Source organism: Pollachius pollachius, assembly GCF_949987615.1.
Source record: "Pollachius pollachius genome assembly, chromosome: 1".
Lineage (NCBI taxonomy): Eukaryota > Metazoa > Chordata > Actinopteri > Gadiformes > Gadidae > Pollachius > Pollachius pollachius.
In genome coordinates, this window is record NC_136934.1 from 39,453,950 (window position 1) to 39,480,784 (window position 26,835).

Consider the following 26,835-nt stretch of genomic DNA (forward strand, 5'->3'; position numbering starts at 1 on the left):
GCGTGGGATTCTTAAATATACTCGTATTAAATGGCGATTATGATCCAATACACTGCTAAACCATGGGCCTATTAAGTGCTAAAACTACAGCCTTTTTAAACTGAATACATAATGGATGTGTGGGATACAGGGCCCCCTGCAGGCCATCAATTAAACTGTGCCCAGTCCTCCAAAAAATCCCACCAGCACCCCCCCCCCCCCCCCATGCCTACCGTAATGTATTATTGCCTTGATTTTTAGTTCCATCCGTTTTTTATGTTCCTAGAATATAATGATTGCTTTAAATTGGGTTATATACAAACAATTTCAACGTATAACGCTGCATATCTATTGCAAGGGTCTATAATTTGATATCGCCAAAGGTACTATCACACCGGTGCAATCTGTCCCTTTTCGGCCCCTATAGAACAACAAGGAAGTAAATCCAAAAAGTATTTCATTCAAACCGCACATTGTTAGGTGCATTGCGTATTCATATTGTTTTCCAAAATGCGCAGAAGAACTGAAGGGCAAGATTCGAGTGGCGAATCTCGTAGGTCAGAAAGTAGGGTACGTAATGTAATTTGCACCTTGTTGCTTCCCCGTTTACTAACAATCAAACCTGCGTTCGCCACACTGTTTGGCGTTTTAATACAACGTGTCACATAAGCACGTAATGCCAATCTCAAATAAGGACAGTTAAACGGCGATCAAGCCCCATCCCAGGTACATAGCTGCTTATATATGTTCTTGAGCCGACACTTTTAAGCGGGTGTGCTGGTAAAGTCGATTAGTGAAGTTTATCTCTGATTTGTAGGAATAAATTAGAATCCACTTCGTATTGGTTGTTTTAAATGGTCACTGTTACTGTGATTGTGATCATAATTATTTAAACAAATTCATTTTTCTACCAAGGATGCTGATCGTGTACAACCCATTCAAGCCGTGGACCAACGCTTCACCTACTGGTCCATCATCAAGAATATTGGAACTTGTTTGCTTTTCATCATCGCCGTACCTCCGTTCCTCAACTATGCATCACTGCAGAGAGAAGGACAGTTACTACTGCCAAAAGGTTCCCAGCATATTCCATCCTTCGAAATATGCACTTATATCTATATAGAATTGACAGTTTTTTCTATTGCATATCTAATACTGTCATCAGAAAATATTCCAATAATGGTGTCCAACATGCCTGGATGTTTGTACATGTGTAAGATTCTTGCCACTATGCACTTGTCTCACCTTTTGAGTTGATCTCTCCATTCAGAATGAAATGATATTTTTTGTTATTTCTATATACATGCATTAGACCCTGTTCTTAACAGCCGTCTCTATTCTCTTCCAATGCAGAAGGACAGATCCTTGATGTCGGGCTTGGTCAAAAGATGCACCTATTATGTAAAGGTCAAGGAAAACCAGTTGGTAATGGAAAACTCATTAAACAATTTGTAAATCACAGGTTCATATTTTAGCCATATTATATCCGTTACGGTCCATTGTTTTTGCTGCTTCATTCATTAACCATACTGCCATCGTTGTTTACAGTCATATTGGATGCCCCAACCGGAGCGTCTTCAGACATTTGGTATCATGTCCAAGAAAGTGTTGCTCCGCTGACAAAGGTGAGGAATTTATTGAAAGAAAACCCCGATTATTAATATTTACAGTGGATTTTGTCCGCTTTTTTTATTTTGTGTGTATTATGAGGTTACTTCAAGAGATAGAAACCAAAATCAATGAAAGATTCAATATTGTACTGCAATAAATTATTTTGATTTAGCTTCAAAATCAACTGCGTAGTGGACTGCAGTCTGAACATGTATTTACAGTTCGGTTACCAAGGAGAGGTCATCAGAGGACTGTTGTTGTTGTAGTACTGCTGCGGTATGCTGTCCAATGAGAGCACAGCGTTTGCAGAAAGCTGAGTCTGACAGACTGGCTGTCGCTGTCTGTTTGTCTGAAATATGACCCTCAATGAAGTCACAGACTTGTTGTGGTTTCCGACGACCTACATCCAGCAACAACAGAAGCAGCAACATAATAATAAATGAATGAAGAAAGAACCGAGAACAAAGATGCAAGCATTTCCGAGCACATATAGACCTGTATGTTTTTCTTTGTTTTCTAATATGCAATATTTAAATTGCCTTAGATTCGGAAAAAAAAATTTGACGGGGCATTGGCTCTCACATTAAAAGGCATAGCAACAGACCAACATTCACAGCAAGCATTTTGGAGCAATTCTCGATGACATAAAGGGCAATGTCTTATTTTCTTGTAAAGGATGCCAATGGCAGTGCTGCTGATGCAAGTTCATATGTGAAGCTAACAGCATCTAAACTCCTCTTTGTGTAGGTGTGCACCTATGACAGAATAGGCCTGGGCTTCAGCAAGAGAGTGATGCAGAACGAGAGCTCAGGAACTGAGAAGGTTTGGGGAATGTCCACCTCTGGCCGGTGAGTCGGAGGCTTTTTGTTTGCAATGACATCATGGACTTATTTCAAAAGAAATAAAAACCTGACTTAAATCTCAAGAGTGCTATCGTGTTCACTGCTAACACATGCATAATTGATTATTACATTAATAAATTTATATTGTAAACAGGACATCACGTGTCCTACTTTTTGTTCTAATGGGTGATGTTATGATGCAGTAATTAATTTTGTGCATCAGTAGTTGAAGCTGGTTTGGAGTGTCCAGCAGTTCTGTTCTGTTCTGGTTATCCTGACCATCAGCGCTCCACTTTGTTACCTATGTGTTCTTTTTATCTTGTATACCAGGGGGTTGATTACCTGCGTCAAGGAGATAACATTTTCTGTGTTTGTTTGACGCTGTGGGAACAGGATATCTCAAATAGATATTCACGGAGTTGCACAAAATTGGCACTGTCTTTTGGCCGGGACTTGCCAACTGGAAAAATTTAATTTTTTTATTTTTATGGGCTCACTTACATGCCAGAGCATGTTTGTGTTCAGTCTGACGTGCTGAATACTGACATCCGAAATCTAAGTTATTGTCATTATATAAGGTCTGGGTTTGGGTTGATGTAAGTGGAGCCACAGCCACCCCTACATAGATGGGTAGTTAGAAAGAGATGGGCTGCATTGTGTGAGATGAGGAAGTGTCTTTATGGAATATGTGTTGGTTGGTGCGTTGCAGTGTGAAATCCGACTCATCCCATATCCTATATCCCTCGCTTTACATTCAGCAGTGTTGGCTAAGTGGATATATGGCATCGGTTGTCCTCACCGGAGGCTATCCAGAAAGGAACAAAAAATAAAAATGTAATATAGCACTGCCCTATTCTGACTGCAGTAAATCATCTTGTGGAAATGAGGACAAAGAAAACAATATTTTTGCAGTTTATCTGTTTATCTTTTAGTTGTTTTGTTTTGTTTAATGGAGTCTCTCACGTGTCTGTAGGAAATTATTAAAGTGCAGTGTATGGAGATTTAACTCTGTGCCATTTGGCCCGGTTTCACCCTCCACAATTAGGAAACAGTTTTGGCTCCGTTGGTTTGTGACGGGCCCTATTTTAAGGTTATTTTGTTGTTGTTACTTGACATTTATGTTGTACCCCACCTAGAGTCTTCCTTGATATTATATTTCTACATTTTGTCTGCAGGATGGTGGATGATCTGCACCGTCTCCTTCGTGCGGCAGAGATCGACGGACCCTACATCCTGGTGGGCTCCGAGCTGGGAACGCTCAACGCCAGGTTCTACAGCCACATCCATGATGCGTGAGTCTAGTTGCCCCGGCAACCTGTATCGGGAAGCTAAAGCCCAGCACAGCTAGTTAGAGCCTAGATAATACTTTTGAAGTCATTATAAGATTAATTGGGGCGTTTTGAAATCCCTTGTCAAAAGCTAAACAGTGACTTATCTAAAAGTAATCAAAAAGCTATCACATATTCCTTTTATTTTTAATAGCATACAAACAGGTTAACAAATGCTGTACAACTTTAAATAACCACCACATAGGGGATACTGTATGGGATTTGTTTTCATACTATATGCTTATTATCGTGTATATTTCCGTACATACACAATCTTTGCTCTATATATACTGCAGTACCTTCCTTAAATTTCCTATTTCACTTAACAACCTCCACCCCTGGCTAAATTGCACAGATATTCATTTTCGGAGACCGTCCATAAATCGCGAGCGTGTTCCGTCTCATCCATCCTCCGTGATTCACGGCGCAGTCAGCCGGGTTCTGGGTTTGATAGATTTACCGTTTGATTAGGCGTGATGTCACGGCCATTAAAGTGAGTCAATGAAGGCTGTGTCGAGTAGATGACACAGAGTGAAAATATGGCCCTCTGGACATGGTCACTGGTCATCAGTCTGGGCAGGTCACAGATTGGCAAATACACAGAAACTGTGGATAGGATGACCCCATCCATCTCTCAGCCCACGACCGCTCAGGCCAGAGTCCAAGAGTCTTACTGTGTGTGTGTTTGTGTGTGTGTGTGTTCGTCTGTGTGTTCGTGTGTGGTCGTGTTTGTATGTGTATGTTCACGTGTGTGTGTGTGTGTGTATGTGTGTGTGTGTCAAATCCATGTGTGTGCGTGCTTGTCCTCTCTGTGTCCCCCAAGGTTTGTGTCGGACCTGGTTCTGATTGATCCCATCCCGGAGGACGTGTTTGAGGAGGACCAATGGAAGGAGTACTGGTGAGTTAATACGCCTCCCTCCATGGGGGGGGAGACATGTTTTTTTGAAAATAAAATGAGCCAGAAAAGGAATTGGCAAGCATCTAGGAACACTGGATTGTGTTCTATGTGCAGCAGTCGGGCCTCAGGGTGCGTGCTGATTGGCCTTGTGCTGACAACTCATCCTGCTTGATTTGTCTTGTTGGGCGGGGCTCATTAAAAACATTCATTCATTCCAGGGGCCCCAGAAATTCATTAGTGGATGGTAATCGCAGCAGGCAGCCATATTATTGTTTGTTTTTGTGTTGGGGTGACTTGTTTGTAACGAATAATGAATTAGAGTAGTGGTAGTTTTCTAAAACATTACAAGGCAAGCCATTAGCGCTCGCATGCCGTATTATGTGTTTGCTGCAGTCTAGATGGTTTGTTAATGATTTTAGGATGACTATCAGTAAAAATGTTGACTGAATGAACGCTTACTTTGCAGTCAATTTTACAATCATTCAAACCATTTAACGGCAAAAAAAGCTCTAAACCATCAACTGAAATCAGCTATTGATTTGTGTGCTTTGGGTTTCAGAATATTGCAGAACCTGCAAGCTCTAAGTGCCACAGAGTCCAAATATCTGTCCCCTGCAGCATAAAGACAGGAAGTAGTCAATGATGTTGAGACCATCCCCTAGCCAGTTTGGCAGAGCTCAATCTTTTAGAGATTCCAGGTCACTAACATCCGCAGCACAGTGGTTGCATAATGATGCGCTAACTCTGATAAGAAATAGATGGAGAAATGGGGAACAGAAAATGTGCCTAATTTGTACGTGACTTTAAGTAGAGCAGCCCCATTTGTCAGGGATACGTGTCCAATTATCCTCGCTGATTAATAGCCATTGGTTTAACTGTGGATATGACAGCACAGCTGCAATCCAATTACTCCCACCGGGTGGCTGTGGAAGGGGCGAAGAAAGGGAGAACACACTTACATTGTAGAAGAACACAATTCGATCATCGGATGAGGGGATCAGGGGAGGATGGGCTTGCTGCGGCATGATTGCGGATTACGTGTGAGGACATTTCCGTAATATGACCGATGGAGACGTAGGCACAGATCTCAATTTATACGGCGGTGGTTCTCAACTAGCCTCAGGAACCACAAGTGTCATTAGTCCTTTCCAAAATGGCAGTAATCAACAAGGCCTTGAAGTAATGTTTAAAAGTATTGAGCAAACAAAAAGCAGCAATGAAACAATGAAACAGTAAGGCATGGAAGCATGAATTAACATTGAAACACAAGTTCATTCAGGGCCTTCTGTCTACAGATGGAGGTTTGGCATATGCTCTGCGACCTAACCAAAATGCCCTATTGACCCACCTCTGGGTCCTGACCCACGGGGATCAAGGTCACGATGGTCATGAGTGACGGTGTTCTGGGATGTCTCTGGCTCTCTCACAAAGACGCTTTAATTCAGCTGCTCTCTCTCTAACTTGGGTAGACCACCTGCTGGGCGTGTCTACCTTTTGTTTTTCCCTCGGTAGATACCTGGGTATTTTGCAATCAGCCTTCGGTGCATATGATACAGTCATCCAGCGGTGGTGGTGGTGGTGATGCTGGTGGTGGTGTTGGTGGGGTGGGGCTTCAGCTGTACCTGACGATGAGGAGGGAGGATGGGGGTTGATGGGAAGACGCTATCAGCAGGGTTTTGGGGACCAGAGGATTTACACATCAAAGACCAAAGTCATTAACGGCGGCTCACGCCCCAGAATGAGTTCTGTTATATCCTGTAAAATAGATCTCCTGAGAAATGTTTCTCTCTCGCTCTCTCTCCCGCTCTCTCTTCCATGCATTCAGTGTACATATGTGTGTGTGTGTGTGTGTGTGCGTGTCTCTGCCTCCGTGCGCGTGTCCTTGTTGTGTAGGGGGGTTTGGGGGGTTTAATCATAACTGTCCTATTGGGGATTTCCTTTTAAGATGTGGCTGCACGTAGCTCTGATTTCTTCGTGTTCTCCAGTGTATGTGTTCACATCTCCCGAGAGAAGTGTGTGTGTGCGTGTGTATGAGATAGAAAAAGGGAAGCTACAGGCATGGGATCAGCACCATGCCCTTACTTAAAGCCCATCTGTTTAGGTCAAATTGAAGAGGAGAGTCTTTTCAGTGGTTTTTCTCATCAACGGGCTGCTGGCCTGCCTACGGTTTCAGTGTCACCTTTTTTTGCAGTAGATGTAAACAGGGTTATGTTGAGCTGTAACAACCTTGAGTTTTGTGGAATAACCACACACTACAAAATATGAGCCTTTCTTTCCTTCTACACTCTTTTACATCAATGTCAACTCCTGATAGCATTACTGTAATTACCTCCCCGGCAAGTAAGGGCAGTATTTTTTTATATCCTTGAACTGAACATGATGGTTTTGACCAGCGTAGAGAGCAGGACCTGTCTGGATTAATGTTTTTTATGCAGACACGTTTGCTAAAATGTCGTTGCAGTGTACATTTTACAATTTGCGGGTTCCATGTACATTATAGTCACCTTGTCTTTATATAATCCATTGGGAGATGTGTGTCAGTGTGTGTGCTTATGTCCCATTGCATGTGTGTGAGTGAATCAGAGAGAGGATTTCAAAATGATGTGCCCCATGGGCCGATATTCGCTGGGAGACACTCACTGCTCTGAACCGTCCTCCTAAGGGAAGCTCCTCACACAGTAATGAATGCTGATTGATTGGTCGCTGCCCGTCTTAATGCACCATGAACGTGTTAAACACCACACGCACACCGCTCTCATTACGCCACACAATTATTTTTCCTGTCCACGTATCACAGAGGCATCGGAGAAGCTCATGGGTTGTACCGAAACGCAAGTTCCCCTCTCTTATGAGTTGTGTATGTCAGCTAACAACAACCAAGATGGGAGAATAATAAGGAGCTTTGTGACAAAGAATTTGACAAAATCACATCGGACAGAAGTCAGAAGTCCCACTCTTTCTTTTGCATCTGGCTACTAAACCCAGACATTCATGCTCCCACACAGACACTTTTTTTCTTCCAGAAAGTTTCTGTACAAAATATTTGCAACCATGCACATGCATTTTACACAATGTTGACTGAGGATATTGCCACGCTGAGTTCTCCACATTGCTGTGACCATAGTTCCTTCTGTTCCACCGTCGTTCCACCAGTAACCAAACATTATGACGACACACACAGAGTAGCATAATTTGCGAGGACACAGATGAGTTAATTTGCTGTGCCTGATTGTGTCGGTGAATCATCTTCCAGTGGACATACGCAACTTGTTTTGCCTCTCACCTTTGCAGGCTCTACACTTCCTTCCCTATGCCTGTTACTTTGACAACCCCTCTCTGCTTGCTGTAGCTACTGTTTCAGTGGAAGTGCTCTATAATATGCTAAGTGGAGTTCAAAAGTACAAAGAGATTCTGCCCATCGCCACTGCAATTTACAGAATGCCATTAGAGATGGTATTTTATGAGCGCAACTGTGGGAGGCAACGCAAGGTAATGTTCCTCAGTTATAATGTAGTCTTACCTATGGAAATGTCAACGTGAGTGGTGGAGGGGGGACAGCCATTTTAATTTTCTCTAGCGCCTACACCTTTCCATTGTGCATGGATTTGAAACACTCCCATCCTGCCTGTATGATACAGTAGCTAATTGAAAACCTTGAGTGCTTAGCATTACATAACCTTTGCTGAAAGCTGTCCTACCCTCAAACTCTCTCTCGCTCTATTTTCCTCTCGCTTTCTCTAGCCAGAGTGGGCTCTCTGACAGAGAGCCAAGATTGCAAGCAGGAAAGTAAGTATAGTTTAGTTGCAGCAGAAGTTGTGAGGCAAAAGAACTCCACCAACCCTACTTTCCGCTGGCTTATGCTCCCTGTGAGCTGTATTTAAATAATCCGCTGGAGTAAAGCTCTTCTCCAACCCCAGCCTCCCCATCTCTCAGGGACCATGCACCAATATTGGCATCTGGTTGGAGGCGAAGAGGTGATGCTGTGAGAGAACTTGGGGACTATTAATTAAGATGAAGAGGGGACTTAGCTTGGCAGAATGTGGTGCTGTGTGAGTTTCTTTAGGACTAGGCCGAGGTAAATATCTAAGGTCAGACGTTCAATGTTTGGTTGTGTTATTGTATGTTTGTGAGTTTAAACCTTGATACTGCATGAACTCGCAGATCCCGCGTGCCCCCATATAATCCTATATTATTGGATTCACCTGTGACACACTTCCTAAATAAGCCTAGCATGGTTGAGACCAGACCAGTCGTTCTATCTCTCTCTTGCTCTCCCCCCATCCGCCCTCAAAGAGAATTCTCCCTGTGGCGGGAATGCCAATTAATTGCAATTAGCCCACCTGTAAGTGAAACGCAACTAATGAAGCTCTGGTGCCGTGGGCCCTGTGTGTTTACCCCGCCTGCAGGGTAATCCATACAGACTCGGGGCTGGTTGGTGGTATCGATCGTATTAATATTCTCCAAGCAAGGCTGTATTTTTAATGAGACGTCGCGGTGCTAGAGTGACACCATGTGGCTGCAGTGTGTGCTGCAGCGTTTTAAACTTTATTTTGTGCTGCAGCATTTTTTACTTTTTAATTGGACTGATGGATTGTTCTCTGGCATTCACTAATGTTAGGCCATGCCTGTTCACAATGGTTTTATTTCTGTAATTTCTTATTGCAGAATTTCTTAACCTACTTTTGTTGCATCGATATCTATGTATGCATAATGTGTCTTATAAGGGATCTGACATCTCAAAATACATTTTCTCAAGATTTTGTTATCGCCATTTTGGATGAGACAAAATTGAAAGTCTAAGCCAGTGTGTTATAAAATTATACCGTAACCTAAGATTACTTCACCTATTCATATAGTAATATCACCTTTTTCTATTACTTCAGCTCTCTCTCTGTCTCTGTCTCTCCATCGCTTTGCTCTTAAAGGTAAAGATGCTGTAGTGTAAAGCTGTGTATAATATTCCCCACTATTTCCGTTTAAAGGCCGGTTGGCCTTCATGAATTATAGAGGGTTACACCATAGCCTCTGTTCCATCAGATGTTGATCATGTAAAATGGATGATGTGCTGTTCGTGTATTCACCACTCGCCTAAAATCAGAGCAACATATTTCCAGTTTACACAAGAACCACGAAAAGGGGCCTAGTTACACCTTGTGTGTCCTGTTATTCACATAGATATTCTACTGAAACTCATTAGTGAGAGCAAGTAGATGAAGCTCTCAGAAGGGGATTTTAATGAGCCTTTACAGACTTACAGTTTACTACTGCTGGATAAGTTTGTGATCGCCAATTAAGCACTTAAAGATCCCCGCCTCCAGCAACATGATTGGTCCCAACAAACATGAAGCGAATGAGGGTGAAACAACCCATTCACCCAGATATGCGCCAGTCTCCCATACTACTTTAGATTGTTAATCTAAAATCTGATTTGGATGACCAAAACCCCTACATAACGGCATATTTTCCAAAAAACGTGCCACTTGACGTAGCCTCCTTTTCCTCTTAAAAACAATCCACCCCCTGTGTCATAGTTGACTATAAAGCGCTCTGGTACGAAACCCCGGGGCGGTGTTGTATTTTAGCTGAGCCGCGTGTAATAGTCCATGTTGAAATGTTCGCGGCGGGCGCTAATGGTGAGCGGGGGAGCCCGTGTAATGGTGAGCGGGGGAGCCCGTGTAATGGTCGCCGTCGTGGCGCTGAGCCGCACTCGCAGGTAACGGGAGGCCTCGCATGTGTGATGAGATGGTAATGAGGGGGGTGATGGTGGAGGAGGTGGGTGGTGGAGGAGGTGGGTGGAGACGGGTGGTGGTGGGGGAGGTGATGGAGCCTTAGCCTAGCCTTATCGCTACAGGGCCAAATTCCGACAGTGAATTGCGCGGCGGTAACAAAAAAAGTAACAGAGCAGTCCATTCAGCCTGCACTAATCCAGATGGGAAAGTCAAACAGCAGAAAGTCCGCCGCGGCACAAACTCATTTCATCACTTTATTAATTTAGATATTGCCTCCTTGCTTCTGCAGGGGGGGGGGGGGGGAGATTTTGTGTGTGTGTGTGTGTGTTTGAGAGAGAAAGCGAGGGAGAGAGAGACCCCCTCCTGAAATGACCAACATGGGCGAGGCGTTTTGCTCTACATGCTCTCCCCTCCCAAATACTTCGTCTGCAGCCGTTATCTGCTTAATTCATCCCGCCAATCTTGGCTGTCTTTACCCACTAAATTTCCCTTTGACACGCATGCCTTGCTCTGCATAATCCTCACTCCGGGGCAGAATTAAAAATGGAGAAAGAAGAGGAGGGAATAGGACAGGTGGCTGGAGAATCCTTCAAGTAACGCTGAATGCCAGACCCGGGAACGATTTGACCAGATCCAAACTGTCTGCCTGTCTGCCTGTCTGTGTGTCTGTGTGTTTGTGTGTTTGTGTGTGTGTGTGTGTGTGTGGGTGGTGGGGGTGGGCTGGGCTGATAGGGAAAGAGCGTGTTTTTCTCTCTCTCTCTTCCGGAATCAAGGGAAGAAGGGGTGACAGGTGGAAAATGTGCGGAGGCTGAAACGTCCCTAAAGAGCTGGGTCGAGGAGTAGCTTCTAAATTGCGATGGCGGAGAATGACTGCAGGGGGAGAAGCGGGTGGCCAAGGCAGATGAGAATGTCAGAATGTCACTCTCCTGAGGTCTGATTTGAAAAGTTTCGGTCTGCGGAAGGGAGAAAATAAGGCCCACGTGTTCCTTTCTTCCCACACCTCTTTCCTTTTCTTCCTTTCCTTCTTTCTTTCTTTCTTTCCTACCACCTCCTTCCCCCGGTGTGTGATTACCACTGGCCTGCAGGGAGGTCTTGTGGACGTGTTTATCTGCGAGGGTCTGTTCACAGTCCTTCGATCAGCCGAGCACCCCCCCTCCTCTCGCTCTATCTGACCGCTCTGCATTTACATGCTTGGCCAGAGCACGGCTTGACGTTTCAACTGGCGGTAAATGTGTCCTCCTGCCGTTTTAATGGATCTCTGCTCGGTGCTTAGTTGGTTTTCGTTGTGCGATCCCAGGCTCGATGAGAAGAAGGCCAGAGTCCACCCGAGCAGGTAGTTCTGGGAACATGGCTGCCGTCACACTCTGGGTTCAGAATGGCCTTTGACAAAAGGCTGGAGACCGAAGATAACTCACAGCCCCTTTTGGATCACCGGAGTCAAGTGGCATTGCGAACACATCCCAACGACGTTTGCAAATACAACTTAGTGTGTCGTCACACGCTATTAATGATCAACGGCCTTGTTATAGGACAATACTGGGCATGGTGATCAAAGCTCTCCAGACATCACTGCAACAACTGGATCATTATCATTTGTCAGAATGACTCCCTTGTACTGATTCTGCCGGAGGGCATTTAGCATTCATGCACCTTTTGTAATCAATATGAGTGTTACAAGTCACCATCATGTATCACCATACTCATAAGTACTCTTATCATAAAATACCAAAATATTGCTATTGTAACCTTTGTGGCAGATGCATGCTCTAAATGCTCTCAGGCAGAATCTGTACAAAAATACATCACATGGTTATTTTGACAAATGGTATTGGTAACATATTCAGATATTGGCAATATCGGTTTAGATCAGTCACCAATCTGAGCAGACTGGTTACGGATCTGAGTGGAGCCAGGAGACACTGGTTACGGTGTTTTGGATCACCCCTACAGGGGGGGTCTTTTACACTCAAGGGGATGGCCGGTAGATGGCCGCTCTGCCCTCCTTTGACACCAGCATGAAAAGCCGTGCTGAGGCTGTCGGAGGAGAGCTGATTTCAATCCCAGCCTGGGTTTGGCCCCAGAACAGTGCACACCGGGGCCCCTGTCCCCGTATCTTAGAGTCAGAGAACGTCCTTGATGTTGAGTAGCGGTGGAGGGGTTGATCCACAGCGTGTCGCCGCCCCGCGCGGCCCTCTCTCCGTGGCGGCGGCGGCGGCGGCGGTTGCGACGACCGCCCCGGGTAGGCACTATTGATTGAGCTCCGCAGGCCGAGACCGGCCAATTCAGAGCACCACTGAGCCGAAACCGATTGGTCTTCCCGAGTTGCAAAATCTCTTCTTCTTTTCTGCTTCTCCTTCGGCGGCTCATCCGACGCAGAAGAAAATCTTTCTTTTAGTTAAATGTCTCCATGAAGAAAGATTTTTTTTTGGGAGGGAATTCGGTTCTTGAGAGAGGAGGATATTCATGGTTGACCTCTGTGTGGTCCCGGCCTTGATTCGGTTTCACCTTTGTCGTTTCTGCCAGCTTTGATTTAAATTTTAATCCAATGTATTGATTTAGTTTTCTTAAGAATGAGAACAAGCCAAAGCGATTGACCTTCACTCAATGCACTGATCGCAGGTCATATATTCGGGACACAAAGTTTTAATTGAGATTGACCCAGTGTGTAACTGCGTCTGTGTGTCCCTGCAGGTACGGTAAACTGGTGCCCTCGCTCCAGGCCAGGCAGTTCTCGGCGGCGACGGGACTGAGTCGCATGCTCATCATCCTGGGCGTCATGGAGCCCGCCATCACTGGAGATGGCGTCGCTGAGGACGTCGTACAGCGCCAGGTGAGGCTCAGGCATATACACACACACGTCTGTCTAGGCACGCATCCACACACACAGGCACACATTCACACACACAGGCACACATTCACACACACAGGCACAAGTATTTGTAAGTCATGAATCCCAAATTGTGCGGCCAAATTTTAGAGGAACTCTAATGGTGTGAGGGATCTGAAAGGTTAAAAATACTCAAAGGTATCTCAAAACCTTGCACTTATGTTTAGTCTCCAACAGTGCGAATGTATTACCATAATAATTTTTACTTTTGTTTGTATTATAATACATAAACAATTATAATGATACCGCTGAAGATGACTCTAGTGATTGGTAGTCAGAGACATTTTACATGTACTTTGCACAGGAGTTTGTTGGTAGTAGTGTCTCTACTCTGCCACATGGTGGTGCTGGTGCCAGAACAATAATGACTGCAGTGGGGAAACCGATCTGTGCTGAGAATATGGAGAGGGGGGGAAGAGACTCATCATCACAAACCCTATCATCACAGTTTGTGAGCCCCCCCCAAGATACGGCGAATGAGAATTAAACCCGCTTGCAGACGTTTCCGTGACATCACAAACGTCCTCACTGTATATCTTGGGATGCATGGTATATTGTAAACCCCGGGTTCTGACAGGTCATTGTAAATAATGTTTTTCTTGGAAGGCCATTAATATTGACTAGTATAGACCTTCCCCACAGACAGCGGTGTATATTGCAGATGAGTTCTTGGGTTGGGTGGATGATTCCACAAGCCGCTGTCACCGCTGAGCTGGGCACTAAATCTGTTTTAAATGGTAAAGTGGCCACGTGTCGTCAGGCCTTGTACTCATTTTAGTCGACTTGTTTTGCGAAGCGCCACCGACAGAGCAGCAGCTATTGCTTTTGATGATGAACAACAGCCAATTTCCCCCCATCGCCTCGATGGCCAAAACGGTCTGTAAAGGCGTGGTTTTAAGTGGGAAACAATACATTTCACAAAGGGTTTCTTGTTCTTTTTCACTGGAGCGGGAAAGAGCGGTTGAGATGGAAGATCAGTGAGCGCTAATTGTAAAGCTAATCGCACCAGATTTTACACTTAACCGCTGAAACATGGGTTACTAAACAATGTCTGCTTCAATATCTTGTTACCTAGTGGTCCAGTACCACCCACTGGTTTAACGGCATTTGGATGGTTGGCCTTTTTTAATTATATTTCTTTATTTCTTTATTTTCTGCTTAGAATGTCTTACATTTGTTGCCAAGGAGATGAGGACATCATTGTGCTTTAATTCTCTAAGGAATGGAAAAAAAGGTGTCTACCAATAGCTTAGTGACGGTCATCACACACACACACACACACACACACACACACACACACACACACACACACACACACACACACACACTGAATTCAATAGAGCATGCAGTCCATTTCTCAAGGGCATGTTCTGTGACCACTGCTTAATTGAACTGGAGCAGAATTGTTTGCTGCTATGTTAATGGCACCCGAGTTATCTCCCCACATCACATGCGAGAGATATATATACACACATATACAGTGACTGTTTCATTTCAGTGTCAATATCTGTTCTTCTACCGGCAGGAATTAACAACTGGAGAATTAAGATAATTATTTTTTATTACTTTCAATGTGTAAGCTTAAATAAAACATTGTCAATTAAGTTTTGGGGAAGTGGACAAAAAAAAGAGGGGTTAATACAGGTTATTTTCAGGAAATTGGATACCTGAACCTTTCTTTGGTGAAATTCGTAATGCATTGATCCATTTTGTCCTCATTCTGTTTCCATAGAAGTACTTCCTGAGTAACCCCGCCCACCAGAGCAGTGCCGTGGACGAGCATTACTTCCTGAACGAGAGTGCGGCTCAAGTCAGGTCGGGAAACAACAACAACCACAACAACACTCAGAGCGACTGAAGTCAAAAGCGTACTGTGTAGCGCTCCATATCGGTGCATATTTGTTATCTAACATGCCTAAATGGGTCAGTAAATAACACAAACTAAATGTTGTGCGCTCTTCTTCAGGGACATCACAAAGTTCAAACCCCTCTCTACGAGGACATCTGTGAGCGTGATCACCGGAGAGTCTTTCGACAGCCAGATTCCAGAGCATCTGAACCAGGTGGAGACGCCTTCCCTCCGCCCTGCTGCAGGCGTGTCCGACCTGTACAACACCGACCTCAACGGGGCAACAGGCGGTCGTAACCGATGTACATGGAAAACTGATGTGAATGTCTTATCTTTCTTCTTTTTTTTCTTTTTTTTCACGGCAGATGGTGGCGAAACTTCAAAAGAAGTTTCTGGGTGAATCATATCCATCGGCCAATCACGTTGGGATCGGAGGTGTGGACCGGCGAATGATCTACCAGAGACCATCTGTCATCAGTCAGCACTTGAGGAGCGTGGTGAGGCAGCGACAGTCCAGGCAGCAGAGCGAGTAACGTGACCTGGCCTACATTTCATACATGCATCACGAATCTGAGGAACTGCTATCGTTTGTTGCTGCCTGTTACTTTTTTTTTCTATACTATTGGCTGCCTCAGACGGTGCGGCAGATATCTGAAGTGAATATCAATGTGAATATATTGAGTTTTATGTGCGAGTTTTACAAATCCTCACCAATTAAACCTTTTAGACAGTACTTCATGCTTGCTGTGTCTCATCTGAGCCAAATGCATACGGGCCAATTGCATTTGAAGGCCTGAATCAATGCTCAGTGCTTTGAAACTGAGATACGGACATATGGTTTGATGATAGTGAGCAGTATTTGGAAAATAGTGTCTGAAGGTATTAAAAATGAGAAGTTGCTTGAATATATGTATTTTTTATAGTGGTGTGGTATAGTGTTAACTTAAATATTTAGTTGGTTATGTCTACATTACTGAAGTTTAAACAATACACAAACATTTCAACCTCTTTAAGGTTCTGTCATTCATGTGAATTTGACAGCGGTTACATTGAATAACCATTGAATCGTTATTTACTGAAAGAAAAGACCAGACACTGAATTATCCTGAGGATTTAAGTTTAATTATGACACCACATCAAAATAAAAATTTCCAACAGATCTGGAATTTTATTCCATCCATATACATGCATAGCAACAACGTTTGTTAAGAAACATTTTCTCCCATAATTAGGACATTGGAATGATCATTTTACATCAGGTACCCCACTGACAGTCCCACCCATTCTGCTCATCAGCAATAAACTTAATTCTTGTACAATTCACTTTTTTTTTCTCTCCCAATGGGGTTACAAATAATTATATGCACAATTCCCCCATTTCATAATACTGCTTTTTAGTAACGTTCCCTCATTTACAAAGTATTGCATTGAGAGCAAAAAATTCCAAAAAGGGAGATCAAAGAATATCATTCAACAGAAATACGAGTACTATACAAGAATGCTGCCATCTTCATGAGAACATCCACATCTGAGTTGAAGATAAGAGACGGGGACAAACAGCCACATATGTATGCAAAGCCATGTGTATATGCCAAACGATGTCAGATGCTGGGTATGCATGTGCGCCCACTAAATCACCTCAAAATGGTGATTCTTATTTTATTTTATTTTTTTAAGGCTAACAATTTCATTAGTAGCAAACCGCAAGTGACATTTTGAACATATACAAAAAACTGGTACAGCAAATAAGAATACACAAGTGCCTCAGTAGCTATTTTTGTGTCTAAAATGCATCTTGTCTTCATGTTCTGTCTATTGTTTCATTGAGCCTACATTACAGTGTAAACGATATGTGTGCTACACAAGAATGACTATACAATAACGTTACAAACAACTCTGATATAAATTTCATTTTGAATTTAAATTAAAATCACTACTCCTATTAATACTGATTGTAAAATAAATAAATGTGAAAGTGGCACCAATATTATTCTCGATTCATTTTCCATTTTTTTTCTTTTTCAAACAATTGATTTTGCATTTGTAAGTCTTAAAACGATGATAGAAGAAGCTTCTCTTGATTGTCCACAAGCAGCATTAAGAACTGCAAGATGCTCTATTCCAGACACAACAGTGTACCAAAATGGAAGAAGAAAAAAAGGGGGGGGAGGGGGTAGGGGAGTTGGTTGGGCAAAAGTTAGGGGACGCTATGGTGACGGGTGAAAGAAGAAAAAGAAGCGCTCTCCCTCTTCCGGGACTTATTTGACGTGCTCCGCCGCGTGTGACGAGCAGTAGAACTTCTTGTGGGTGATAAAGTTTGACAGATTGTTGAACTGGATGTCACAGAGGCGGCAGTACTTGCCGCTCCCGGGGCCCTGTGACGACCCGTTCACACCTTTATTGGCCGCGGGCGGGGCCTCCGCGCCGGGCGACTTGGACGTGGGCGACACGTTCTCGTTGGAGTCGGCCGTGTTCTCGGTGCCCCACGTGGGCGAGGGATTGGTGGAGTGGCCATCTGGCTGCTGGGGGTTATGGGACTGGTTCTCCTGCTGGGGTGGCGCCGTTCCCGAGCGCTCCTCGGGCTTGTGCCCCCCATTGACGATGATCATGCCCCTGTTCTTGGGCAGCAGGGGGAGCGGCTCCTTGCCAGGGTGGGGGCAGCCATTAGCAGCAGCCGGCTGGGGCTGCTCTCTGGGGGTCCCGGCCTCTCCCCCCCCTCCCCCGTTGACGCTCTGCTCCGGTTCCCCGGGCTCCCCCGGGATCACTGCGCCGCTCGTCACGTAGTCGGTCGGCTTTATCCCGAAATACGGCGAGATCTGCTCAGCGCCTTTTACCTTCTTTATTGCTCCGGGATAAAGGCAGTGGGGCAAAAACATGCTCTTGCTCTCGTCCTTTGAGGGGAGGAGCTGGGGCTCGGTGAAAGGCTGCAGCCCGGGAACCGGCCCCAGGTGAGGGGGGAACATGCCTCCGTTCTGCACCATCATCTTCCCGTTGCCGTTCTTCTCGCACTTGCCCGGGCTCTTGGCGTAGACGTCGTCGGCGGCGCTGCTGTTGTTGCCATCGCTCTTCACATCTGGGAACAAGGCGGCGGGCTCCAGGCTGCCCGCCTCGCCGTGCTGCTGCTGAACTGCTGCTGCCGCCGCGGCGACAGCTGTGACGGGGCAAAAGTTCTGTTTGTGTGCGAGATAGTTCTCTACTTTGTTAAAACTTATCTTGCATACTGTACATTCGTGGTAGTCCAACAGTCTTTTCGGGGAGTTACATGTCTTGTCTGGGACGGGCGAGCACTTTTTGCTGAGGTCGATCGGGGCGTCCATCTCCTGCGGCTCGCCGCTACTGCACTTGGGCGGCAGGATGGACTTGGTGACCGTGAGCGAGGCCTCCAGGTGCTTGGGCACCATGCCCGGGAACACGTCGCACCGGGGATGGAAGCGCTCGGCCATGCTCTCCACGGCCTCCTGGGACGTGCAGGGGTTCCCCATCGGGGGGAAGCCCTGCTGCTGACCCATGGGCGGCCTGAGGTGCTCTTGGTCCGGCAGACACATCTCGTACATCTTCCTGCGCTTGCGGGTCCTCATGGTCCTCTGCATGGAGGGCACCTTGTTGGCGGACATACGCTTCATGGGCGGGTCGTGGCGCGTGGCGCAGTAGTACTGCTTGTGCACCATGAAGGTCTCGTGCCGGCTGAACGTGATGTTGCAGGCCTCGCAGGTGGTCTTGTTGGGGTCGTTGTCGCTCTCCACCAGGCCCGTGCTGGGGCTCTTGCCTTCCATCTGCTTGCCGTTAACCCTCTCCTCGGTGCCGGTCGGGGTGGTGACCTTCTTCAGCGCTCCGGGTAGCTCTTTGTCGGGCCCTTTGCCCCCAGCGTTGATCATGTCTAAAACGCTGGAGTTCAGACAAGCTGACTGCATGAGGTGGCTGTCGGTCTCCGTGGAGTGGCAGCCGGCCAGGATGCTCACTGAACTGTGGCCGTTGTTCGGGCTCACTGCCTCGGGAACCTTGTCCGACAGGCTGGAGAAATCGGGAGACTTTGCCATGTGCTGCCAGCGGCTGTTGCAGTAGTGCTTTTTGTGGACCAAGTAGTTGTCCAGGTTGTTGAAGGTGATATTGCATTCGAAACAGGTAGCCCCTTTGGGCATGAGGGGGCTGTAGATGACAGGGGGATAGCTGTTTCCTCCGTGGCGGAGCCTCCGATGAACAAGCTCTGACATTTTCGCGAGGATCTCTGAGGCCTGCGGGACCACGGAAATGTCCTGGGAGAACGCAAACTGAGACAAGAAGGGGCCCATGGGGAAGGTGGGCATGTTGTGCTGCACGGGGGACGAGGCCAGCCGGGGGCTGGAGGGCTCAGACTTGATCCTGGTGTAAGAGAAGCTGGCTTTGCTGCCCGGGTGGGCCTCTCCCTTCTGCACAGACAGCATTGGCTTTTTCTCAGCCTTGTCGACCTCCAACTCCGTGTTCGACTCCTTGTTGAGCGTCCCTTTGGGGCTTCCGAGCAGCGCATCCTTCCTGTGGGCCAGCTCGGCGCGGGCGTGATGCTGCTGGAGACTGTCCTCTGGACCCCGGGGGGAGAGCTCGGTGCCGTCGGCTTCCCTGTGAAGTTTGTTGCCGTGCCCGTGTAAGTCCTGATGCTGTAAGAGTTCCCTGTGGCTCTGGAAGCTGATATGGCAGTGATTGCATCTAAAGGCCGCCTGTGACAGGTGAGACATGATGTGATGCTGGAATGTAATAAGGGAATCTGCCGTGTAGTTGCAGATTGTGCATTTCAAGTTGGTGCCAGGAGGGATGCTCTCTTCCATTTTGACACCTGTGAAGGAGATAAAAGAGAAATGCTCAGAACCTCAGCGCTTCCAACTCCTCCTTCAGAGTTAACGTCAGAAACCATCAAATGGCATTGCATAATGCTAAGCCTATTCCTTCTCCTGGCAGATATATATATTTTTTAACAGATGAACTGTCAGAAGTGCCGAATGACAGCTGGGATGCGTTTATTTATCCATCTTAGAAACTATAGGTTCATCCATTCTGCGGGAAAGACAATTTCCCATAAAAATACGGAGAAATATTCAACGCTTGTGAAAATGAATAAAAAATGAGTATTTGGGTGACTATTTGTTCTGGGGACGGAGCCGGCGGTTTCTTCACTCACCGGTGTGTGATGTGCTCAGGTGCAGCTCCAGGGCCCTGGCTCCGGAGAAGCTCTTGTTGCACTGAGGGAAGGGGCACATGCTGGGGGTCAGGTGGGGCGCCGTGTCATTCTCCTCCGCCACGCTCTCCGGCTCCCGCTGCCGCCCGCTGCAGTAGTACATCAGGTGGGCCTGTAGGTTCCTCTCGCTCCGGTACCAGATCCCACACGCCTTGCAGGGGAAAATATCCTCTGCGGGGACGCAAAACACAAGAGGAGAAAGCGGACACGATTAGTGACTTTTCACGACTTGATCACACGAGATGGTTGTATTATTATTGCTTTCAGTCATTCCCCTTCTGAAATCCTCGCATCGCCGCCTGCCACCTCGCTATGACTGGGCTTGTGTCCTTTCTCAAGGGCGAACCAGAACACTGGCCCATCTGCTTCCAGAAGCCTCCCTGTCAAGCTGAACCCAGATAGCCCCTCAACAAGTAAGCAAACACGCTATTTGCATGAGCCGTGTATTTTGCAATTAACAGGTTAGTTTGAGCTGCAGAGTGTTGATGTGAACCCAAAAACTTGAAGGTCGCTGGCTCTTATCTGCGCCGCAGAGACTCATCTGGGTTAATCTATGGCCAGCGGAGACACGCGCCCAGTTAAGCAGGTGACTGAGTACAGGCGATGCTGTCCTGTGTGTGTGTGTGTGTGTATGTGTGTGTGTGTATGTGCATGAGTGTGTGTGTATTTTTACTAAAAGAGAAACGAACCAGCAGAGCTGAGGGGGGGGTTGGTAAATCAGAGCAAGACAGACGGACAGAGCACAGTAAAGACGAGTGGCGGGTGCCCCTTATCTGCACGCTACCCGGCTCGTGCACGTGTGTGTAACACTCACTGTTGACGATGGCGGTGGGCAGTATGGAGGCCATGGCGGCCTGCTGGGGCAGGAGCTGGATGCTGTCCAGCAGCCTGGCGGGGTACATGCCCTCGCTCAAAGACATGTGGTTCACCGCCTGCAGGCGCGAGTCGAAATCCACCGCAAACGCCACCAGCTCCTCGCCCTCCATCATGTTCTTGGTGGTGGTGCACCAGAGTTGGCCACCTGGACGAGACAAGAGATAAGGAGAAGAGGGACACCATCAGACACACGATCCGGGGAGGAAATATACAATGACCACTTGGAAAGGGTGTTTTATTTATGTTATATTAGGTGCACTTGGTGAATTGTTGGTAAGGTGAATGATGCTTGGCGACAGAATGCGCTGTTATTTCAGTATGGCATCAATGGTGGGTGAAAAGCCATTAACTACTCAGTGGATAGGAATATAGGCACAAAGCTAATGCCTGGTAGTGCTTTAAGCTAGCTGGGTTAGTGTAGCGCCTGGCTGGTGGAAAACGGAGCCCACACACATGACTGCCAAACTGATACCAGGTCCTCCATATTATTAGATTGTTGTGTTTTGGGATTAAGACATTCCTGTGAAATCTTCCAAACGTATTCATTAAGTCAGAGAAAGCACGGGTAGCGACGGGGGAGGGCGGGGATGGGAGTTGTGGTGGTGGAGGAGGGGAGTGGGGGGGGGGGGGGGGGGAGAGAGAGTGGCGGTTTTAGCTTAGATAATATTTATCTCGGCACATGACAGGCTTTTCAGCTGCACTTCATTTTCCATTGAAGAGATTAAAGTTTTTAATGTGACTATTTACAGAAATCTGGCTGGGGAGATAACAACAAACTATGATACGCCGGCGCTAAATGGCAGAATTAGGACATTGTTTCTGAGGAAAGCCGGACAATTAATTAAAGCGCGCTGTTGGCTTTCAAAGATGTGCAAACATTCTGACGGAGCGTCAGACGGTGGTGGTGGGGGGCTGCCGGGTGGGGATGCGATAGGAGGCCGTGCCTGATCGGGGATAAAGGACATCCTGAGGAGAGGTGTGGAGGTAGGGTTGGCGTGGCGACGGACTGCCTCCCCTCCTGCCCCCCCCCCTCTACCGACTAAAACACTGATTGCTGACGCCTGATGGTGTTCAGAGGAGGAGCTGCAGACCCAGAGCCTTCAGCCTGCCATGGGCACGGCCACCTGACATCTGATGGGGACAACCTAATACAAACTATGGGCTCTGAATTCAAGAGGAGGGGAAGAAACAGAGCTGTCATAATAACGCTCTACCGTTCCAGCCATGCATTATGCATAAATCACTGTCAAAGGACTCCAGCACATGAATTGCCCCATTATTTCGTTCTTTTAAATATTATTGATATTTCTTTGATTAAAACCATTTGAAGAGATGGTGAACATAAGAGCAGTAGAAGTGTGTCAATGAGGAGTGAGAGGGTTAAGAGTTAAGATTGTGCTATATTTTTTGTTCTTTGTGATGGCTAAATGTCTGTGTGTGTGTATGTGTATCAATCTGCACCTGTGTGTGTATGTGTGTCTTCATGTGCACCTGTGTGTGTGTGTGTGTGTGTGTGTGTGTGTGTGTGTGTGTGTGTGTGTGTGTGTTCATGGTCACCTGTGCGTGTGTCAGTGCTACTTTGGAAGAGTGCTTATCTGGTGGCCAATCTGGTCTGACGAGACACACTTCAGGGTGCTTGACTTGATCGTTTTGATTCTGTCACAGCACACACTGCCTGGAGAGCCCCCTTGAATTTTTATCTCCTAATTAAAATAGAAAACTCCTCTCCTAACTGTCCGCCATCAAGGTAGATATGAAGAGCCACTGACAACGTTGGGATGGGAGAGGGACGGGGGAGGGTGGCTGCATTTATCAGTGATGACTACACAAGTTCCTCTGAGAAGATCCTTTAGCACAGAAGCACTCGCACGCTCACAAAGAGAATTATGCAGCAGGTCTCTGACACCCCTTGATACAAATCACCGGTTTTACCGAAACTACTCCATATACTAGGCGTTCTCCTCCAGGCTGAAATGGAGATGATGAAATGGTCTAATGAAAGAAAAGAAAGAATGTTTTACAAGAGCTCGGATACTGCCATTTAACTGCAAAATATGCAGACAGAGATTGAATCCCTGCAGCCAAGGATGCGACAGATCCATCTGTTGTGTGTGAAAATGCTGGAAGTCAGTTTGAGGACCGAATGTCCCGGTTTTATCATGCTGCATGAAACACTGTGGCAGCAACCTTGTTTTGGCACAGTGGAGATCCACCCAGACCAGATAGCAGACAGGCACGGAGGTGTATGCACGAGGACTGCGACAGTACGGCAGATATTAAAATGCTAATTGTTCCTCAAGCCTGCATTGTTGCAACATCTTGAGTCGATTCAATAGGAGTAGAAACCTAATGCTTTAATGATGCAAGATGTTCTATATCTGCCGTCCCCCCAATCCCCCCTCCCCTCCCAATCAACACCAGATTGTTATATTAATATATGCATAAATTATTGTTGTAACTCTGATGCTAACATGCATGCACATATGTGCACGGATGGACCCATCTCCGGATGCACACATGGATATCTATCTGTGTGTGCGATGGAGCATGCACAAACACACAAACATTCACTCATGCACACACACACACACACACACACACACACACACACACACACACACACACACACACACACACACACACACACACACACACACACGACACACACATCCAAGCAAGTACACGCATGCAAGAACATACATTCACACACAGGTATTATTTAATATACACACTGACTAAAATATTGAACGAATGCCTGATTAGACATTTTATGAAACAGTAACACTATTCCGAGAGACGATTATGTGTTCTTTTCTGTACTCTTTGTACAGGAGGTGATCTAGGTCATGGAAGCAGAGGATGACCACCTCTGCCACTGGCTTGGGGAGTATAAAAAGCCCCTGTGTGGGTGGAGGGTGGCAGCGGGAGGGGGGGCTAAGAAGCAGAGAGGCAAACCATAAGTCTTGAAACTAGGGGAAAAGGCTGGAAGAAAAGTGCAGCTCGAGATTTGCACTTGTTTTGCCTGTTAACTGTCTGCAGTGAGCTGCCTTTGTGCAGCGGCCAATGCAGTTGGAATGAAGGCTATTGTCTAAATCCTCCTGCAGAGCACCTGATAAAAGAATAAAGAACTATGACATATTCTAAAAACAATGGAGGAATTAAGGGGAGACAATAGGCCAGCTGCCTCATTAAAACAATCAAAAAACGGCATCCTGTACGTAGTCCAGATAATTAAAAAACCACTGCTTCCCAGAGTCTTTCAATGCCATATCCACCAGCACATGGAGGCCCTGAGACTATGGCTCTGCTGGCTAAATGCCCTCTCCTCTCTCTCTTCTCCCTCTCTCTCCCCTCTCTCTCCCCTTTGATTAATGGTTTATTTGAACATGCAGTTGAAGATGAACATATGAAGGAATTTAAGACACAATATTGTTATGCAAGCCCCCTCCCCCCACACACTAGAAGTACCTCCACTCTAATCAAACGTCAAAGGATGAATCGCGCATGTGTGTGTGTGTGTGTGTGTGTGTGTGTGTGTGTGTGTGTGTGTGTGTGTGTGTGTGTGTGTGTGTGTGTGTGTGGAAGTGTGTGTTTGTGTAGGTGGTGGGGGAGGAGGGGGGGGCATACCTCTTTCCCCTTTCGCCTAAAGCCCCGAGAGATTTCAAAGTGCGAGCATCAGAGCACCAAATTTTAATTTCCTGCACTTTAAATGACTTTATAAGGAAAAAGGTTGGATGTGTCTCGTATCTGAACATGGAGGAGGCGGGGGTGTGGAAGGTGGGATCAGAGAGAGGGCCCCTCAACGCCCCGGAATAAAACAGTTTGTTTCATTACCCGCTTATAACCGCAGACCACCGTATCTTAATGAAGCCCACAAACAAATCTGGAGCCTCGCACAGGGCACAGAGCGAGAGACAACAAAGCGGCAGAAATAACAGAAGGCAGCGGATAATTAAACTGGCCTGAAGACAGGTATTCGAAACGTCGGTGTGTAAACAGCACAACTCTTTAATAGTTCGGCTGTAAAACGCATAGTTAAGCGCGTCAGCAGCACCACTCGCCTCTCCCATCTGTCCACGCACATTACGGCTGCGGAGGCCCATTACAGCACTGGTGTGAAGTCATGTCTCACTGCAGCACCCGGGCTGGGTGAGGAAGGGAAGGGGGGAAGAAGAGACGGGGGTGCAGTTCCTGGGAGGACTATCAACAGCCCCTCTGACGCCATGTGAATACACTGTGACTGTGTGTTCTGGAAGTTACCATCCACTTAGCGAAGCGGCTGAGTTGGATCGTGGCCTCTTCCAATTCCGCCGAGCGTGTGCAAAGGTAACCTTTGGATTGGTAACTTATGCAGCAGATCTTTATTTTTATAATCAATATCGTAGGGAACGTGTCAGGCGTTCCATTACTGGAAATTAAGGGCAGGAATAAATTGCAGGCAATCTCGTATCGCTGGCTGTCTCGCGCCGACAGCCTGATAGCCGCTTGGCAAAGCGCCTCGTCCCCCTGATTATTCAGCCTCTTAAAGTTGTCATCTCTGTCCATTGGCTTGCCGATAACTGTTGGTCTTAATTGTGAAGTGAGGCTAGCATCGCCCCGGGCCACAGAGAGGCTTGTAATTAAAGACCTCTACTCTCCTTGTCTTCAAATCAGCTCAGACTCCTCCCTCGCCCCAATGGGAACGGGCTTCTAGCACCTTCGAATAACAAGTAGCCACATGCTGTTCACCGTGAACTGTAGATTTTTAACAAGGCTTTGTCCTCGAAGAGAGCTCCATTACTAAACCACCCTTCTCCAAACACAGAGTAGCCTGGCATTGACTGATGGTTTCAGTTTTTTTATTTGCAAAAATGTGAGAGCATCAATATACTTTTATTATAAATATTGATAGCACTATATGATTATAATTAATATGAGAATGAAAAGGAGAGGAGGAGGAAGAAGCCGAAAGAGAGGAAGAAGAAGATGAATAGTTGCAACAACAAATCCATCTCATGAATAATGGCAAATATTGATACTGTTTATTGAATGTGCATAATCAACATTATGTACAATCACTGTTGTCAAACTGTCATCAGAGCCCCGCTCAACCTGTCTACCTGTTAGTCTATCACACACTCCCACACACACACACACACACACACACACACACACACACACACACACCAACACACATGCGCTCATGTGCACACGCTCACACACACACACAGACAAAGCACACACACACACACACACACACACACACACCACGCACACTGGGTCAAATAAGCTCACTATTATTGACGGTGCACCAAACTAGAATAAGCTGACTGTACCATTACCTTCTATACAAAACCACTAAGCTCTCCCCATGTCTCTCTTTCTCTCTCTATAGCTCTTTCTCTATTATACTTTCTCTTACGCCTGATGCTTCAGTTATATTTCAGGCCACTAGGAGGCACTCTTCTCATGCGTAAGCCGGGGCTGTGCAGGCGGTAGAGGCTGCTTCGTTACGATGGTAGATGCAGCTCGCTTCACCTCAGAGGTGCCAAGCGACTAGACAGAGACAACCAGCCTTGAAAAAGTACCCTGATGTCAAGACAAATATATATATGTGTATATTTATATTTATATATTGAATCAAGAAAATA

General features: G+C 46.3%; 2 protein-coding genes across 4 annotated transcripts in view; one reads left to right on the plus strand and one right to left on the minus strand.

Annotated features, from left to right (window-relative positions):
- The first annotated feature begins 408 nt into the window (after window positions 1-408).
- On the plus strand, window positions 409-17,070 carry LOC307090447 (uncharacterized protein). Of its 2 annotated transcripts, XM_079757094.1 has the most exons (11): window positions 409-549; window positions 895-1,054; window positions 1,333-1,404; window positions 1,528-1,604; window positions 2,338-2,438; window positions 3,608-3,724; window positions 4,584-4,658; window positions 13,079-13,217; window positions 15,007-15,089; window positions 15,241-15,337; window positions 15,489-17,070. In XM_079757094.1, the coding sequence occupies exons 1-11, from the start codon at window positions 490-492 to the stop codon at window positions 15,654-15,656; spliced, it is 1,149 nt and encodes a 382-aa protein (XP_079613220.1). In that variant the 5' UTR covers window positions 409-489; the 3' UTR covers window positions 15,657-17,070. The 2 variants fall into 2 exon arrangements, with proteins under 2 accessions (XP_079613220.1, XP_079613221.1); XM_079757095.1 differs by lacking the exons at window positions 409-549; window positions 895-1,054; window positions 1,333-1,404; window positions 1,528-1,604 and adding an exon at window positions 2,053-2,087.
- Window positions 17,071-17,381: 311 nt separating this feature from the next.
- The window catches only part of zfpm2a (zinc finger protein, FOG family member 2a), a gene marked incomplete at both ends in the record, with an annotated part of 118,820 nt that continues 109,366 nt past the window's right edge, over window positions 17,382-26,835 (minus strand). For both annotated transcript variants that reach the window (XM_079733140.1, XM_079733139.1), the window contains 3 exons: window positions 17,382-19,930; window positions 20,273-20,500; window positions 21,144-21,350. In XM_079733140.1, the coding sequence (XP_079589266.1) occupies window positions 17,382-19,930; window positions 20,273-20,500; window positions 21,144-21,350 (2,984 nt within the window). The remainder of the gene's footprint in view (window positions 19,931-20,272; window positions 20,501-21,143; window positions 21,351-26,835) is intronic.